The sequence below is a fragment of the Colletes gigas genome, unplaced genomic scaffold (assembly GCF_013123115.1).
Source record: "Colletes gigas isolate AHSC1104 unplaced genomic scaffold, ASM1312311v1 Colletes_gigas_Sc00010, whole genome shotgun sequence".
NCBI lineage: Eukaryota > Metazoa > Arthropoda > Insecta > Hymenoptera > Colletidae > Colletes > Colletes gigas.
Window position 1 is genome coordinate 4,904,938 of NW_025106639.1, and position 17,528 is coordinate 4,922,465.

Sequence of the window (17,528 nt, forward strand, 5' to 3'; positions counted from 1 at the left end):
TCGATTCGGTGAAGTAGATTCGGCCGATCGACTGGCAGATCGACGACGAAAGGGGCCTCTTTCGGACGTATCGATGAGCAAGTACGATTTTTAATTGCAATTGCGTGTAGTTTAAGAGAGTGCACGACCCAGGGAAAGGAAAGTACTAAGAAGAAACGGATTTACTACCTTGCAAGATGTCCGAAAGGGGCCTCGAGATCCAACATAAGCTTTTCTCCATTCCTCCTGGAAACAAAGCCCGCACGAAATCCTCTTGGCGAAGTGTCGTCCATTCCTACGCGGTATCAGCCACGTTTTCGATAATGGTTCCTAAGAATCCCTAGTTCCAGGACACCCGTATGAGATCGAAAGCTCGTTGCAACGATCGTCGCGATTATCCTCTCTGGCTTCATCGAGAGAACTGCCTGGGTCTTCTTCGATCGAGCTTTATCGAGATTAATCGCCTTTCGACGACGCTGTCGGTCATGCTCCTGGTGTAATGTAACTCTTAGCGTCGCATCGTGTTGACGGGGAATCTTTGTCTACGTTTGCCTCTTCCGCCGGTGGAACGTCGTTTTCCTGAAAATTGGTAAGTCACGATCTTCGTAGTAGTTACTGTTCTACGTCGGGTTAGTCGTATCCCGCGGGATTGCGAGCCCCTCTGTTATTTTCCACTCTCTTTTTCGTTTCGACGTCTATGTCCTGTTGCTCGGATAGGTATAATCGCGTCTCGTTCAGACAATTTCGCATGGCCTCGTCGTCGGAAACGCTCGCGGAGCTTTTCAGATTCTCGCTGTCCTCGTTCTGCTCCACGACGGTCTTCAATGTCTGCCCTTGAACGTAACAGATCTCCTTGTCCCCGGCGTCGATGTTCCACCTCCTCGCGGTTGTCACTTCTCGTACTCGTGCGGATCGTCGTGGTTATTTGTATCTGGAATAAACGAAACGAGTCGCGACGACGGTCAGTCGTCGAATATTTACCGTCTTCGGCGTTGAGAAAGAATAATGGCCAGCACCGAACCGCGTGAAAGATTCCGTCGATCTAAAGATAGGGTCTCTCTACTCGCGTTTCCCAAAGCGCCCGATATCGAAGTAGTAAGAGTCAACGATAGCCAGCCAGGCTCCGGGGATAGACGTTTCCCCCATCTGGGCGAGATAAAAGCTTGCCCTTTTCCCGGCCAAGCTATCCCCGTTCACGAACATTGAGATAAAAAAAATGATCGTGCTCCGTATTGCACGTGATCCCGTAACAAACGCCACGAAAGAGAACCAACGATCGCGTGATCCTACCTCCGGTCATTTTCCGTCGATCACGCGAGTCGCTGAACGCGAAGATAGGAAGAAACGAGAAAAGGGTGGTCCTTATATTTTAACTTCGGAATTTTATCCGGTTTCGCCCTTCAGAATTGTTTCCACCGTTGAGAAAACTTCAAGGTCCGCTAGGAACATTTTCCCGTTACGCAATTGAGCTTGCGTATATATTACTTTCTATAAGTATATAAAAATTCTCCGCTATCTTTCTATTCGTCTTAGAACAGTCTAACAACGCGTATTAAAAATACTGAAACTTTAGATGCGTGCAATTCCGAAACTACTAGGGTTTTATTAATTATTGAGCCACTGTTAGCGGCTGTGAAGCTTCCTCTTTAAAATGGTTTTTGGTTTTTGTCGATCCGACTTTCCGTTTCGGAGATATCGTAATTTATGTAAAAGGTAATTTTTTCCAATTCGACTATCTCTGTCTTCGTCTGACGCGTCGCGCCGGACCTCTCTTTCTCGCACGTGACTCGTGACCGAGCGGCCGAGTGACCTAGTTCCCACGCGTCACGTGCCGGTCAACGACCTTGACAAGGCCGTAGTAAGAATGTAAACAAACGCTTCGGTCCCTCGTATCTCCCAAACTAGCCACTGCATCGACTTGAAATTAAAATCGCTATATCTCCGGAACTAATAAAGCTATCGACTCGTACAAACGCTCATTTTAAAGGGCATTTCATCCCCTATCCGATGACCCTATCATCTAATATTATTTATGTCATCTTCTATGTTTATTTTAACATTTACTTTGACTCTACACACCCAAAGAAGTTTTAGCACTTCCTATTAATCATAAATTATTTATTTAATTGAAAATGTATTTAAATTTGTATGCAGGATGTTTGAGTAATTACTAGCCAGCATTATTTCCTAAATAATGAACAAAATATTAAGGAATGTTTTGTCTACTATCCGATGAAAATTAAATTAAAAATGAAAGACAGATCATGATATGAGTGGGTATACGCGAAGTGTCTGTAGGTTAATATTGTTTCAATTTTTGTTCGTACTGGAACCAATCTAGGAAGGAGACTGAAAAAGCTCGGAAATAAATTTCAGCCGTCTATAGTTAAGGACCAACCTATTTTCTAGTTGCACGCGAGACGGGAAGCGTGTTTCGTTCATCGTCGCGGGCCGGCGATACGCGTCGAGCGGGCTCCTCGGTATTTATGAGCCTTTCTCGCGGACACGCGACCAAATTCGTTGACCTACTATTTTGCACGTAGATCCAGTTAACGCCGGCCGAGTATGCACGTGCACGTACGCCGGGTGATTGCTTTCCGAGTACGGAATATTTAGCTTCGATGGCGTACGCGGAATATTCGCGTCGATGAACGGTGACCCAATACCCTCGCGGAACGGGTGCAGAGCGTTTCCGTGGAAGCGACGATCGTTTCGAGTATCGGCAGGCTTAGCGCGAAAGAATTTGTTGACATATCGGATGGCTTAATCCCCCTCCAACGGTCTCGATACGCGATATTTTTAGTTCCTTTTTCTTTTCGTTTTTATTTTCGGTGTAACCGTTTCGCCCGTGACGCGTGAAATTTAACACGTTGAATTTCGTGAGTTTTAAAACAACGCCGAAAACAAGTTTCCAGGTTATTTTACATTTTCCCACATTCCCTACGCGTACGCGTACATCAAAAGCATACTTTCGTTTACTCTTTTGACAGAGAATGCATGTATTTCGATATCGCCGAATAAACGAGTTATTTAATCGCTGAAATTAGTGTGACGTTTTCGTGTAAATTCCGCGAATCGATTAACAACGCAAAATAGAGATTACATTTTTATTTCGAGGTATTCCGAGCCCAAGAATGTAAAAAACTGTAATAAACTGAGAAAAGAAGTTCGTAGAAATACAGTGGCACACGCCCAGGAAAAGGGCAAGAAAATAATTGCATACCCGTGGGTTACTAATATTCGTTTTTCATCCATTATAATTTTGTTATCCCTCCATCTAAATGGAAAACATTACGTCTATTTTCGTCTATGGGAATGACATCATTCTACCATTCGTTTTCTTTATAAATAGAATCTCTCGCGAAATTCGCATGGAAACGAAGAGCGAAAGGTAACTGAAATTAGTCTTTCCTTTTTCGAATAATATTCATCGTCGAATTTTGGAGTTCACCTTTCGGAAACACTCTGTACACGCAGGAATTTGCGGTGAATGTGGATCACCGCACCGTATCGCGTTTTACCTGGGAATCGCATCGGCTGAATTCCGCGGTTCCGTGATTTAATGATTCCCGATGAAATGTATCGCGAGGATGGGGCACATTCGAATGATTTTACCGAAATGCATCTGAAACCTACGTATGTTAATAAATCTGTAACGCAGACACTTTTGTAACTTTGATTTTCCACCATATTTTTAATACTAAGCGACATCAAAGCCCGCAAATGTATTTTTAGAACTTTCGTTTGCTTTCCCGTCTGTTTCAATATTTATTCCGAAAATGGCTCATCGTATTTCTATACAGTGCGTTTGGAAGCTTTCGAATTTAAATAATAAATTATTCTGTATAGGGCTTTGCTCGAAAAATAATTTTCAGTGATTTTTTTTTTAACCAACCAGTAACAGACGGTTATTCTAACCATACCTGGTTATTTTCAGGTGCATTTCGTCTCTTCGTCGTGAATCGAGTCTCTTACCTTTGCGGTAACGGGCACGCTAAAATTCTAAAAGACGCCAGGACTATCATTACCAGCAGCGTGATAGCGACAATCGTGTATATCACTACCAGATGAAACAACGAGAATTTGTACAGGAGCTCGTTGCAATAGTCGTCAGGCGAGTAAGTAGGGCGGCTAAAGGACGGCCACATGATGCTGAGTATCCAGTAATTCCCTGCGACAGAAAATTAGAGATCGAAGCTGAGGAAAAACGAATCGTACCTTCAGCTCGAAGACGGATCGTCAAAGCTTTGCTGTGAACGATAAACTTTGAAATAATTACTCTTCCAGAGGTTCGTTTCTATCATAACATCTTCCAGCGCTTGTTATTAGACTTCTTTAGGAATAAAACGAAAAATAACTAAGACCATATGGATGGTTATCAAAATTTGAATTATCTGATGTAGTTTCGTAATCGTACGAACTCCTGAAGCACGAAGGATCATGGCAACGAGTTCGTGTTATATCGTGCTCCAAACGTGGGAGTCGTTCATCGGTAAAAAAAACAAAAGGTAGAAGGATACCTCGTATCCAAACCGATGCAATTACGTCGGAAATGTAAAAAGGTACGCTTATAACTAGGCACGATCACGAACGAATATTAGGTTGTATCGAAACAATTTGCAACCCACGTCGAGCAATTGCTCGCGGACGTAGCGATCGATGGCTTCCGGTGCATACGTTCCGGAATCGCGTCGAGACTTGGAGGTAATATTGGTTCGAGTAGTTTTCGGAACGAACGCAATTTGCGTCGATATACCACTTTAAAACTCTTCGTTCCTGTTTTTCTTTACTTTATACCGAATGATCCGCCCACTGGATCCTCAGAAATTTTACTGCAGACATTGAATTACTTCTCGCAAGAGAGGTTTAAATTACACAATTTAAATTACGTATAATAAATGAGACGAGTACTTTAAATAAAACTATCGGCAACAATACGGTGGACAAGAAAGGGTCCCCACTCTTTGAACGCGAACATTAACCGATAAAAAAACACGCCCACGCGTTTCATATTTTTCGACGCTCTATCTGCGTGCAAAGTTTTATACAAAAATCGACATTTCACGGTTGAATGACGTCCCAAGCGAGGCTGAATGCTCGGTGTACCGGACATTCGAGCACGTACGTGCGCTAACGATCAAAAATCTAGGCAGAAATATACCTTTTAAACAGCGTGACCCGAAAATGAAATTTTTTTCGCCTAAGCAGTCGATTTTTTATAATACACAATCCACGAAACGTAGGAGCAATTTTATTTTTACGGTTACACGATAAATGAAGTATCGACGAACCGTGGAGCACGTTATAATCGAGAAATTATAAAAAATTTATTTAGAAGTCAACCCGCGCGCCAAGAGAAGAAGTAAAGACCCAGTATTTCTCTCCTGTCGTCTCCTCCGTGCGTCGAGTTCCCATTTTTACTTACCCGCCACGAACCAGCACATCAGAAAGAGAGATAAGGTAACGATGATCACTTTGGAAAGGGTTACTTTAGGTCTCTGCGATAGAACCGACATAACCTTCGCCCTTCTCGATCGTATCTGCGAGTAAATCATCAACACCATCAATATCATGCCACACGCCCCGCCTATGATCATGTAAATCGGTAAGCTTTCCTCCTTCGGACACTCGTTCGAGTACTTCCAGCCTGGAACAGAATTTTTCTGATCTTTACAAGCGTATCGAACGCTTAACGCGATATGTTCGGGAATATAGACTCATCGGTATACAATAGTTTTCGAATTGCCTTGAATAATCTAAAGCTAACGACGTAGCCTGATTTCCATCCACCGTGTCAAGTCCTATTTAGATACTCGATCGAGTAACGCGACATGCAAGCCCTTTCAGGGGCGTTCTGACGATCATTTATTAACAAACGTCGGATTATTTTTTAAAGAATCGTCGACCGACTTATTACGATTGTCCTCCTTCGTCGACGCGTTCACCGTGACAGTGTCCCTCGTTCGATCGATACGATTAATTCCGTTGTGCCTCGATAAAACGTTCTATCGATTACAAGATTCACCGATTTAGATCAAACGAATCGTTCCAACTTAAGAACTATACTGCATTTCGGTGCTTCTACTTTTCAATATTAACTATAATCGAATGTGTAATGAATACAAATCTTCAACTGCACCTACTCTCGAGTGAGTCATACTATTGCTTTAAAATCACAATCACTGTAAATTACTGAGATAGAATGTTTATCCTAATTATAGTAATATGTAATTTCGTGTCAATAAATGGTGTTTTGTCAACCCTCCAAACTTTTATTTATTTCGTAGACTGGGGCAAACAGCTCCCCAATATAGTGTTAACGAGGTTAGGAAGCACCAAGTTATATTTGTCTTGCGAAGAACAGGAAGTTTGCCAGGAACATTTACACTGTAGTCTAAGATTATATTCCGATCCCAAACAATATCAAACCCACGCACACGAACAGAGAAAGGCAGAAAACTGTCTGAAAACTACTACACCCAATTAAGGAAATGAATTTCGTTATTTTTCAATGTAAAAAAATTGTTATCTCCATAATTTCATATTATGATCGTATGGAATAGAGTTTTTGTGTTCCAGGTAGGCCGCGGAACGATCAATGGTGGAACGAAGCCCGCGCGAGCGTTCACCGAGGGTAATTCTAATTTCCACGTCCACATACTCTGTATCGATCTAGAGAGGGTTCTATACGCGACGGTTGCTCGAGGAAGAGGTGAATGCGCCGTCCTGGCGAATCTATGCTTCGCAGGAGCGAGCAGCGGGCATGAGCTAAAAACTAAATAGGCTTGCATGTCGTAAGTAGCGCACGCCACCGGTTCGCGTGTCATAAACTCGTCAATTAGTTCGGAAACGATGCCCGTGTTTCGACGAGATCTCGAAACGGATCTACAGGGTCGCCCAGCGCGTTCGAACAAGGATCGATCGAGTATCATTGGACGTTAAAGCTTGATAAAGGAAAACAGAGGGTGGAAATTAACATTGTAACATCGAAATCATTATATATTACGTTTTAAAATAAACGATGACTTTCGAGACACCCTCACACGCGTTATTAAGCACTGCTCGTCGTATATTAAAGCGTTCGTTTCAGAACTTTTATTAAACGGCACCTACGATGGAACATAATTTCAAGCGCGACGACCTGTGCTATTCCGCCATCGTTCTGAAAGCAATTGCAGTCGCGAAGAGGAAATATCACTTCGGTGCGTTTTAACCAAACAGAGTTCTCGAAGGGATGTATGTCAGTCAGAAAATTGTTTAGGGACGATTTTTCCTCTTTACGTTTCAAATTACGCGGTCAACAGACTACGAAGGTAATTGATGCGACTCGCGCTAATAAGCTGCTTCAATATTGCCGGAGCACTTTCGTCGCATTGACGTCGAAGCGCATGCAAATTGCACCTGCGTGCACTTCACACATTGTTTCCCTGTGTAAACAGCCTACAAAATGGAACGTTTCGTGCAAAGAAAACGATCGTGACGATACGAGAAATCATCTTTGCAAACTCGTCGTTTCGTGCGAGCCATTTGTTGGGACAATTGTCTCGAATACGAAGCCTACGTTTTCGATTTATTGGTTGTACCGCGATTAATGGAACAGCCTGTACGTTGCATCGCGTCGGGTCGATCAAAGATGCATTCCTGCGACAAGGACGTTGATTAAGGAGCTGCATATTTCGAGCTAATTCGGGACGCGTATCTCGAGCGAGATTCGTGGTACATGAAAAATTAATTCTTTTCGTTAATCACGTCGCCGCGAGCGAATTCTCGCAGGATTTCCAGGATGTCGCGATCAACCCAGGACTAACGGAGGTGGAAGTCACGGTTTCGCTAATTATCGGCGAGCCCAGTACCGAGCAAAGTATCGATTCGACGAACACTTGGACAGCCGGCGAAATATATTTGGCAAAAGCCGGGCAAACGTGTTTTACTAATTGCGTGGATAAATATAGACCCGCGAGCGCTTGTCTTTAATCGGAGCTGTTCGCAGCCGCGCGTCAAGTTGAACTAATTTCGCGCGCCGCCTACGTTCCACGGTCCAAATTACGCAAATTTCTTGCCCCGAGGATCCGTCCGTGCCCGGAAAAAAAAAAATGAAAGAATAACAATGCAAACAGAGAAGAACTAATTGCACGGTCGACGTTTGCTTTCCGGGATGGTTCTAATTCCGGCGCTTCTCGACCTTACGAGTACGTGGAATAACGTGCAACCCGGGACTTCACTCACCGAAGATCAGCATCAATACCGGGAACGTGAACAGACACACCAGACACACTGTCACCACTCGCGTTTTAAAGACGACTTTCAGCGCGCGGAACACGAAATCACAGGTGCCGTTCGCCTCCAAATTTGCATCCTTCAGCTGGAACACCACCGAGCCGTACGTTATCACGCCCAGATTTCCGTTCTCCAGGGTGTTCTTCGGCACTTTCGCCACGCTGTTGAACAGTCTGCGTGACTCGTCGCCTGAAAACTGAAAATTAACGCGGTCTCGTGTTATTGGGTCGCCGTGCGCGACAGATCGTCCCTCCGAAGTTACAATTTTAACGAGTTTAACGCTGTATATTAACGGGGACATTATCAAATTTGAAAACTTTAGATTCGATATTAGTTCGACATGTTTCCTCAAAAATTAGAGACACGATGCTTAAAAAAGAAAGCAACGAATAAGACGAAAATTTTGCTCGAATAATAGTTACAAAATACTAAAGTACGTTTCGATAATGGCCGCTTTTGTTTCAAAATGAGGAACGTCGAATGCTCGTTACGAGACCCTCGTGAAACTCGAGGGTTTCGAGCGGAGTTTTTGGCGATTTTGGCAACGGAAAGGCCCTTCTCCGTGTATTTGTCGGTCGTTGCTGCAGATGCTGCGTTTCACGTCGAGCAAGACACGGGATTGGATAGAGGAAAGGTCTGTGGAATACGCGACAGGGTGAAGAATAAGCGCGCGGGCTGACGGCGAAATTGCTGAACGCATCGTTACCCTTCTGCGCCGTGCAACGTTTTCAACGTTACAGCTGGCGAAAATTCAATAACCGTGCCGATGACGCGAAGGAAAACAATTTCAGACGGTCGTAAATTACCTTTTACCCGCGGAATATTCCGTCGAAACGCGCGAGCGTGATCGTGATAGCAAAAGTGTTGACGTTTAAACGACGGCCTCGCTGAAATTGCACGCTCGTCGATGATTTTCTATAAATCGTCGCTATTTTTTTCGACGAAATGGGAAAGAACAAAGTACGGAGAAATGAGGTGAACGCATTTTGGAAATTGCAGGATCTGCCATGCGCTTTGCTTAACGAAATTTGAGTATACGGAAAGGAGCTTTCGGTTCCTTCGAAAAGGCGACTCGTCGAGTTTTCGTTCGTGGAAATTGGTGTATTTGTAATTTAATAGATTAATATTCCTTGCCTGAGACACGGAACTGCTGGCTCGTCTTGAATCCTCCACAGCGTTCTGTCCGTATCCCAGATTGATCTGGATCGTACTTCCGCCAGACTTCACGCTCCCAGAATTCACTTCTTTCGTTCGGTAAGGCGAAGAATTTCTGCTTCCGCTCAAACCTGAGCAAACCAAGAGCGCAACATTTATCCCGGATAAAAATTTTCCTCCGATACATTATACGCGCGTTACAACCACTTACACGCGTCCAACCAATTATTCAGCTTTTCATCCGGTCGTGATTTAATTTTATTTTCTTCACCAATTAAAATTATTATTTCTAGTCGACGAGCAACGAATACGAAATTTATTACCTCCGATCCCGTACTCGAAATTTATACACGGACGAGAATCTCTCCCATCCCTGGCGCGAATCACATTTATCTCGTTCCGAGAAATTAATGTTCAATGCGCACCGTTCGGTACAAAGAACAGGAACGTGGCGGTAACTTCATTTTCACACTCCGGAGTATCGTTTATTAATGTGGAGTTAAATAATAAAATTGTTCATTACTGTTTAATATCTATGCATGAAGTATCAAAATAAAATTGTTATGCACCGATAAAAATATTGAACCTTCAAATATTGTGCTCCATTAATTTCTCACTGGGTAATAAAAAAATAATCGTGGATATTTTTCTGTTTGTTATCGAATTTGAGACCTGATTGTTAGTAACTATTGCGACGTGGCGAGCAATAAAAGCACCGGTTGCCACGATCCTACGAAGAAAACGATACCCGATTCAGACATACGTCCTGTCGCTGCGGGGGCGGACAATCGCCCTCTGGCTGTCTAGACAGACAAATTGAAAGAAATAAATTTCGTTGACTCGCGTTGCTCGTCCCATCTTCCCTCTCGTCCCACGTGTCTCTGAACAATTCAGGAGACAGTCTCGATACGAGAGACAAAACTGATGCTATGTATTTATTACGGGAACACCTTCACTCGCGCGTCGACAAAAACCAGTTAATAATTTTTTCCCCCTCGAGTTTCCCCGTTGTCTCGTTTTTTTTTCTCGCCAGATCCGGTCGTGGAAGAGTCTGGAGGACGAAAAGTGTGTTGCAGCAAGTAATTCTTAACGCATCGGCAATTTATCGACTGCCTTCGAGCAAGTAAACGTTGTCTCGCATTGTGACCGCAATCTTTCAATTTATCGCGTCGTTCTATAAGCAACGCGTTCAAGGCGAAAGTAAACGATTCACTGTTTCCCCGGGTTTCTTTCTCGTCTTCTGCCCCCGTACGTTCTCCATCCCCCATTTAGGAAACTTATTTCGTTTCGCGTAGTTCCTTTGTCGAACGTTCCACGTCGTTCCCTTTCATTCCCGTCTCCTTTCCATCCCAATAATTTTTTATACCCTTTATACGCTCTAACGCCCGATGCCTTCGTCGACATTGTGTTTAGCGACGAGTGTGTGCACGGAATGATTTTAGAAACTAGGACAAATCGCTGCTTCCCTGGAGACAAGAAATATCAATATTTTTCTTTGAACGATTGTCCCTAAATCTAAATTAACTCCGTAACTATGCACAGTAAAAGAGAATTCGAGCCACCGTTTTATATTTTTAAAAATCTAGGACAACTTCTTTCGTTTAACCCCTTAACGCTCATGCTTGAGTCTGACTGCTTTGAAAAATGATATTTGTTTAATGGATCGATTTAAGGGATGACAATATTTGTTTTCCTTGAAATTATACGTTAGATACAACATTGTAATTAACAAAAATCACATTTTTAAACAGCTTAGAAACAAGTCCAATAAAGAAAACTGATCATTGTTGGTCCACCCGAAAAATGTGAGCGTTAAGGGGTTAATGGTTTCCGAGGAAACGGTTTCAAGTATAATATTGACACTTTGTCAGGAACACGAAACATGCTCATTTCGAGGAACATTGGCTCCTTGACAGGGCCATTTTATCGAAATTTCCGTGGCTCTACGGTGGCTGATTCTGAATATGGTCCGACGGGATCCTACTAGGGTTTCGAATCAATCCTGTATTTGCGCATGTAGGTCGCTTATGTGTGAAAGCGTGTGCCGTTGAACAGGAATGTAACGAATACGTTCGCAAGATTGGCTTAGCCAGCTTAATGCGGTAGCATCAACAACGACGAAGCTTTGGAAGGATATCCTGGTCCTGCCATTATCTGCGATACATTCAGCGATAATAGCTCCGGTGATCACGTGAGATTATTAGACTACCGGGAATGCAGATTTCGACTAAACAAACGTCATCGTAGGCCTTGGAAATTCATCTCGTCAACGAAAAATTCATTTTGGATTCGCGAAGGTTCTGCGATTTTTGGTGCGTTCTGTGACCTGGAATGTCTCAGAAAATATTCAAGTTACTTTTTTTTTTAATTCGATGCAACGCCAATCAACTTGTTCTCGGGTTCAATTCCCCTCGCTCGAATTACAGGCGAAGGTGTCGAGCTTGGTATCTGAAATTCGCCGTTGGAACGAGAGAAATTCACGACACACTTGAGACACCGCGTCAAGCTGTACTGTAATGAGCATCGAATTGCCATTAGGTTCTCGATACGGGTAAACGCAATTAAATTGCATTCAGTGCTCGCCAATTTTGCGCAGACACAACGCCCGCGCTTCGACGAGACAGGAGAATTATTCCAGATATTAGTCGAGCACGTATTGTCATTTTTAGTCAAAGGAATAGTTCGCTCGAACGAAGGCAGTCGGTGATTCGATGGAATGCACGTTTATTTTGCATCGAATTCCGAGAAATTTTTATTCCATTTTTGTTCCAATCTCGAGCACTTCATCGAGATGAAACAAAATGATTGCTCGAATGCCAAATAAACTTGGCCACCGTCCAGCCACTAAATACCTCCATTTGTTTTCGTTACTAGGAACAAACGGGGAAACAGTGTCCAGAATTTTCCGAATAAATTCGCTTTGCGCGGGCAAAAAGCTACTGAAACGCTGCACGGTTATGTTATCCAAATTGCATTACCTATATTCAGGCATTACAGGGAACTTTGTACCGCTATTTTAAGAGGATGATAGTAATAACTGGGTTAATATAATTATATCGTCGAACGGTGGGTCCGTATCGACGTCAGAAATGTGAGTTAGCACGCGCGTGTTGGTTTTTAAGGTGGCCTACTTTAAACGTTGAAAAATAAATCGATTTCATCCTCGCAACTTTTTCAAATTTAAGGTTTGAAAAATTGTCGAAACCTTGTGCAGGTAAAAATCGAATCGCTGGCCGCACACAAAGGGCTTGATTAAATGTTTGATACAAAGCTGACTCGGTTAGCGTAGGATGTAATACGATTGAACTAATCACTGAATTTCAATGGCGAACTTCGTTACAGCGTGCACAATTACTTGGGCGAATGGAACCGGCGATGTAACCAACGTTGACGAGGCTTCTCTGGAAATTACTTTTTCCTAATTGGCATTCGTAAAAACTCCTACGCTTTTAAAATATATTTTCAAAAAATCTGACACAGATATAACTAACTGTTACTGAAACTTCCTACGAAAAGTTTAGCTCTCTATCTCATCGTATTTAATTTCACGACTCTGTCTAAAAGTACAGCTTTCTAACTTAGGATGGCGGAATATCGAAATGGATTTCACATGTTAGGATACATCATCGGATATAACCCACTCACAGGGATAGGATTAGTCCTTAATCAGATTACATATTGTCCAACAGTCTGATTGACGTGCGATTACTCGTGGTCTGTAGTGTGTCTATTCGCTCGTAGACATCGAGTGTTGTTCTACGTGGCGACTAGCCTACATAACCACTTGATTCGAATATCACAGACACTTGTTATCCATCCTTTGGACAACCCAAAATTAAGGATTTACGGCTCAGAAGCGATTCTGGCTCTTCCACCATGACTATACTTATTTCGAATCATGTTTATTTGTTATTAAAGAACTCAGAACTCTTATCCGGCTCTTGGCGTCCCTAGGATCAATGATCTTCTTCAGTCTAGTCGACCTAACTTGATTTGTGAACAGTATCTACCACTCTGGCCCTTTACATCAAGGGTGGTAGACCCAGAATCGCTTCCTCGTACAATAAAGGGTATTTCAACAACTCAAGAACGCTACAGTTCGCGTACTCCCCAGTAGAGGGCAACGCTTAGCTTGTCTCTCCCACAAGTACTCGACAGATTATCAAAAACTCAACTTCCTAGTGTTTACTGATAAATCTAATCTCCGCTACAACTACCACAAGAAAAATGCAAGGAAGAAAAAGAAGACTCTTGCTGAGAGTTTTACCCATTCAAGCCTCGTTCCAGTCGCGAAGGAGAATAATAAAAAATGAGAGCAACGTTGCCAGCAAAGTCCAAAAGAGTTTCTCACCCTGATCGGCGGAAGCCCTCCTCGGATCCTGGGCCATGAGGCTGGCTTTCGTGGGCCTGGTTTCCGGGAGACCGCCGAGGCTGCCCCTCGGAGTCCTGTCGATGATGTCCGGATCGATGGTGCGTCGCGGGCTTCTCATTTCTTCCTCGTTAGCCCCGATGGATCCCCTGGGAACGTCGTTGACGCCGATGCTACCGCGCGATGACCTGCTCGGTTGTGGCTCGTAAGGAGCAATCGAGTTCCTCGGACTTTGATTCAGGCACTCCGAGGCTATCGAACACCGCGGACTCCTCTGGGGGCTTCGATCGATCAGCTCCATGTTGGTGATGCTGCCGTGCGGACTCCTCGACGAGTTCGGTATCAAAGACGGCCTGGGGCTGCGACTCACCATGGGTTTACCGTTCTCCGACATCAGAGACGTCCTGGAGCCGGTCAGAGGCACCAGGCTGTTCCTCGGGCTTCTATCGTACGGCATGTCCGGGACCAACGAGTTCCTGGGACTCATGGCCACCTCGGGGACCAACGAGTGTCGCGATCCGTACATCTGCATCTCAGGCGTGACCAAGTTACGTCCGTTCCGTGGACACCTGTAGTAGTCGTCCGGCACCAAAGAGTTCCGCGGACTCCTGCTCATTCTCTGGTTGATCATGCTCCTAGACCCGCCGTACTGGTCTCGCTCCGGTAGCATCCTGTGGTTCATGACCTGAAAGGGATTTTAAATTGGCGAACGTTGCACAGAGTGAATCTCTGCGGAGGGAAACTTTTAGCAATTAAACGCAGGGAAGTTTCCCGACGGGTCGGAAATTGTTTCGCTGGACGCAAATGTACGTCGGGACAGTTGCTTTTGGAGTTGACGAGAAAAATGTATTTTAAAACATGACGTTTTGCAAAGTGACGAAATTTACTGGAAAGTGTTGTTAATAACCTCGTCGGAGGAGTCTGTCTCGGGGTCCAGAGCAATATCTGGAACGAAACTGCCTCGAGGAGATCGTTGCCGTTCCATGGTTGATCTAGGACTCGTTTGCGGCATGTCCACTGGTCTGTCGGTAGCGACGCTGGCGCGTCGTCCCCTTGGCCCTGCGACCGCCGTCGCACCCCTACAGCGTCGCGACGATGTGCTTCGATGCAACATCACTGGGGCATATTCTCATCCCTGGAACATAAAAGCGAGAAGTTCTGAAACAGCCCCGGGAACTCGATCTCGCGACAATAGCCGTGGAAGAAATCCCAAAACGACCCGCGAAAATTCGTGATCGAAAATGTTGGGAAATTCTTGGCAGCCTTGGAACTCTTGAACGTCTTGAAAATATCGTGGGTGGTTCGTAACTCGTGGCACGAAGGGAGGTTAGGGAGATTTTATGACTCGGCGCGAAACGAAATTGCGTTGGAAGCTTCATTTTGGAGAAAAATGATTTTGCACAATCGTGGGCGATAATGGATGCTCGTATACGATATTCGATAATTTACGATTCCATATATTGTCGAATATAGTATGATTACATGTCGTGTAATCAGATAGAATCCTATACTTTTTTGGTGAAAAAAAAAATTTCAAATCGTTCTGGAAAAATTATTTTTAATTGCAGGGGTCAATTACAATCCTTTTTGGTGAATAGACATACCCTCGAAATTCTACGCGTTTCCGAGAAAAAAATTCTTTACCGAAAATTCCATGTCTGACCATACCGCTGAGCTGTTTCACTGAAATTTCATGAAAAACTTTAAAATGTCATAACTTTTGAACGGATTGGACGATTTTAATGTTTCAAAATGCAAACAACGCGTATTTTGGTGTAGAATATGTAGAGATTTAAAAAATATTCGAAAAGTTGTTTCTTAACCCCGAAAAGTGAGAAAAACCCCATAAAAGTGATCCAATTTTCAAACGACCGTAACTCCTACAATAGTAAATATATTTCAATGAAATTTTAAGGAGAAGTAGAGCTCATGGGTATCTACAAAAAAGTACTAACAAATTTATTAAAAATCAAAACCGAATTTTTAAGAAAAATCGACAGGTGTTAGGTGCCTAAATTTTTCGTCGAAAAAAAAAATATTTCAAATCGTTCTCGAAAAATTATTTTCGGCTGCGGGGGTCAATTACAATCATTTTTGGTCAATAGACATACCAACGAAATCCTACGCACTTTCGAGAAAAAAATTCGAGTATGTGGCTGTGGCATCGGATAGGGTGCCTTAGTATTTATGGACCATATTCAATCGTATATGCTCGTGTCTTACGTGAATCTGATTCATATTTATTCGTGTATGACCACATGCATTCATACTATATATATTTCGAGAGAAAACTTAAGAAAATTGCACAATAGGATTCGATATAAATACTTATTCGTCTCTAAACGCGAACACTTTTTATTCGCGTCGATAAAAGTAGTAATACAGTTAATTTAAGAAACCATACAATCCACGCTGAGAAGTTCCGTACACAATGGTTGCTTCTCCCAAGCACTTGCAAGCGAAACACAGCAATAAATCCTTGAAAGAAATTTAAATAGAACTGTTTCCTGGCACAGATATTAACCGTGCACTTAAATATCCCCAATTCTTTTTGTACTTCGTGAAATCGGACGCTTATCAGCGAGCCACGGAAGTTTCTAATCGTCGTTCGAACAGCAGGCACGAAAAGGAACCACGAATTGCGTTCCAGCGGCAAAACCGACTGGCGTGCTTCCTTTCTTTCCACAATATTTTTACTCGACCGCCATGCAAAGTGTCCACGGGCACGAAACGCGATCCTGTGTGTGCTTTTAGCTTGGACAAGATAACCAACAGTATCGAATCAATTTCCCGTGAGGCACAGGACACGTCAGCCACGTGATAAACTACCCTCCACAAAGATGGCCTAAATAGGCGCTCGTCGGCTACCATTAGTTCAGTTTTCTCGGCGATTCCAACGAATATCTTCGCGGGAACGCGATTAATATTATCTACGTCGCTGGCCAAGGAAATAAAAACGATTCATTAATTAGCGAGAGTCGACGTTTAACGAGCAACAGGATTTTTAATTTGATTTCAACGCGATCGCGATCACTTTTTCCCTTACATTTTCTCGGCACGAATTTATTATATAACCAGCTACTATGTTGCGAGGAAATCGATCAACAATTCTCATTGCGACATTCAAGCCACGTAAATTACAGTGGAGGGACAAATTATTAGTTCTACATTATTCTTAGCTCCCAGGTAACTCTACATTTTGATCGGTTGCCCGATGAAAATTCTCATAATTTTATTATTACACAAATTTAAAAAGCAACCTCTATTTTTCGAAACTTTATCGCGGCGTTCCACCTCGACAGTTACTTTCAACTAACAATTTGGCGACTCACAATTTTCAGTGCGACATTTCAACTACGTAAATTACAGGGGGACGTAAAATTGTTTCTAGATAACTCTTTACGTACTAATCAATCGTCGTACATTGTAATACCAATTACGTTCACGGTTCACCTAATATTTTTCGAACCTTCGTCGTGGCTTTTCACCTTAATAGTTATTTTTAGGACAAATTTCTCGGCCAAACGCGAGCATTTTTCAGACGAACGGAACGCTGGCCGCTCTTTTCCCGTCCGTACTGTTTTCGTTCTTGTCGAAATTCCGTTACCGAGCGAACGGAAAACAAGCGCGCAACAACGAAGCTTTTTTCTCCCTGGAAAATTGCATTTCGTCGCGGCCATCGGATTTTTAATAGGGGAACGGAGAGACAGCATTAAGCTTCGCAGAGGATGCGCGGTCAGTCGTAATT

General features: G+C 43.3%; 1 protein-coding gene across 1 annotated transcript in view; it reads right to left on the bottom strand.

Moving 5' to 3' along the window:
- Positions 1 to 243: 243 nt before the first annotated feature.
- LOC122397793 overlaps positions 244 to 17,528 on the bottom strand; it is a 30,223-nt gene continuing 12,938 nt past the window's right edge. Inside the window, exons 2-8 of the mRNA XM_043397195.1 lie at positions 14,688 to 14,915; positions 13,763 to 14,465; positions 9,391 to 9,542; positions 8,206 to 8,452; positions 5,405 to 5,626; positions 3,955 to 4,150; positions 244 to 910 (exon numbers count right to left, since the gene is read on the bottom strand). Coding sequence (XP_043253130.1) covers positions 901 to 910; positions 3,955 to 4,150; positions 5,405 to 5,626; positions 8,206 to 8,452; positions 9,391 to 9,542; positions 13,763 to 14,465; positions 14,688 to 14,894 — 1,737 coding nt within the window. The 5' untranslated portion in view covers positions 14,895 to 14,915 and the 3' untranslated portion in view covers positions 244 to 900. The remainder of the gene's footprint in view (positions 911 to 3,954; positions 4,151 to 5,404; positions 5,627 to 8,205; positions 8,453 to 9,390; positions 9,543 to 13,762; positions 14,466 to 14,687; positions 14,916 to 17,528) is intronic.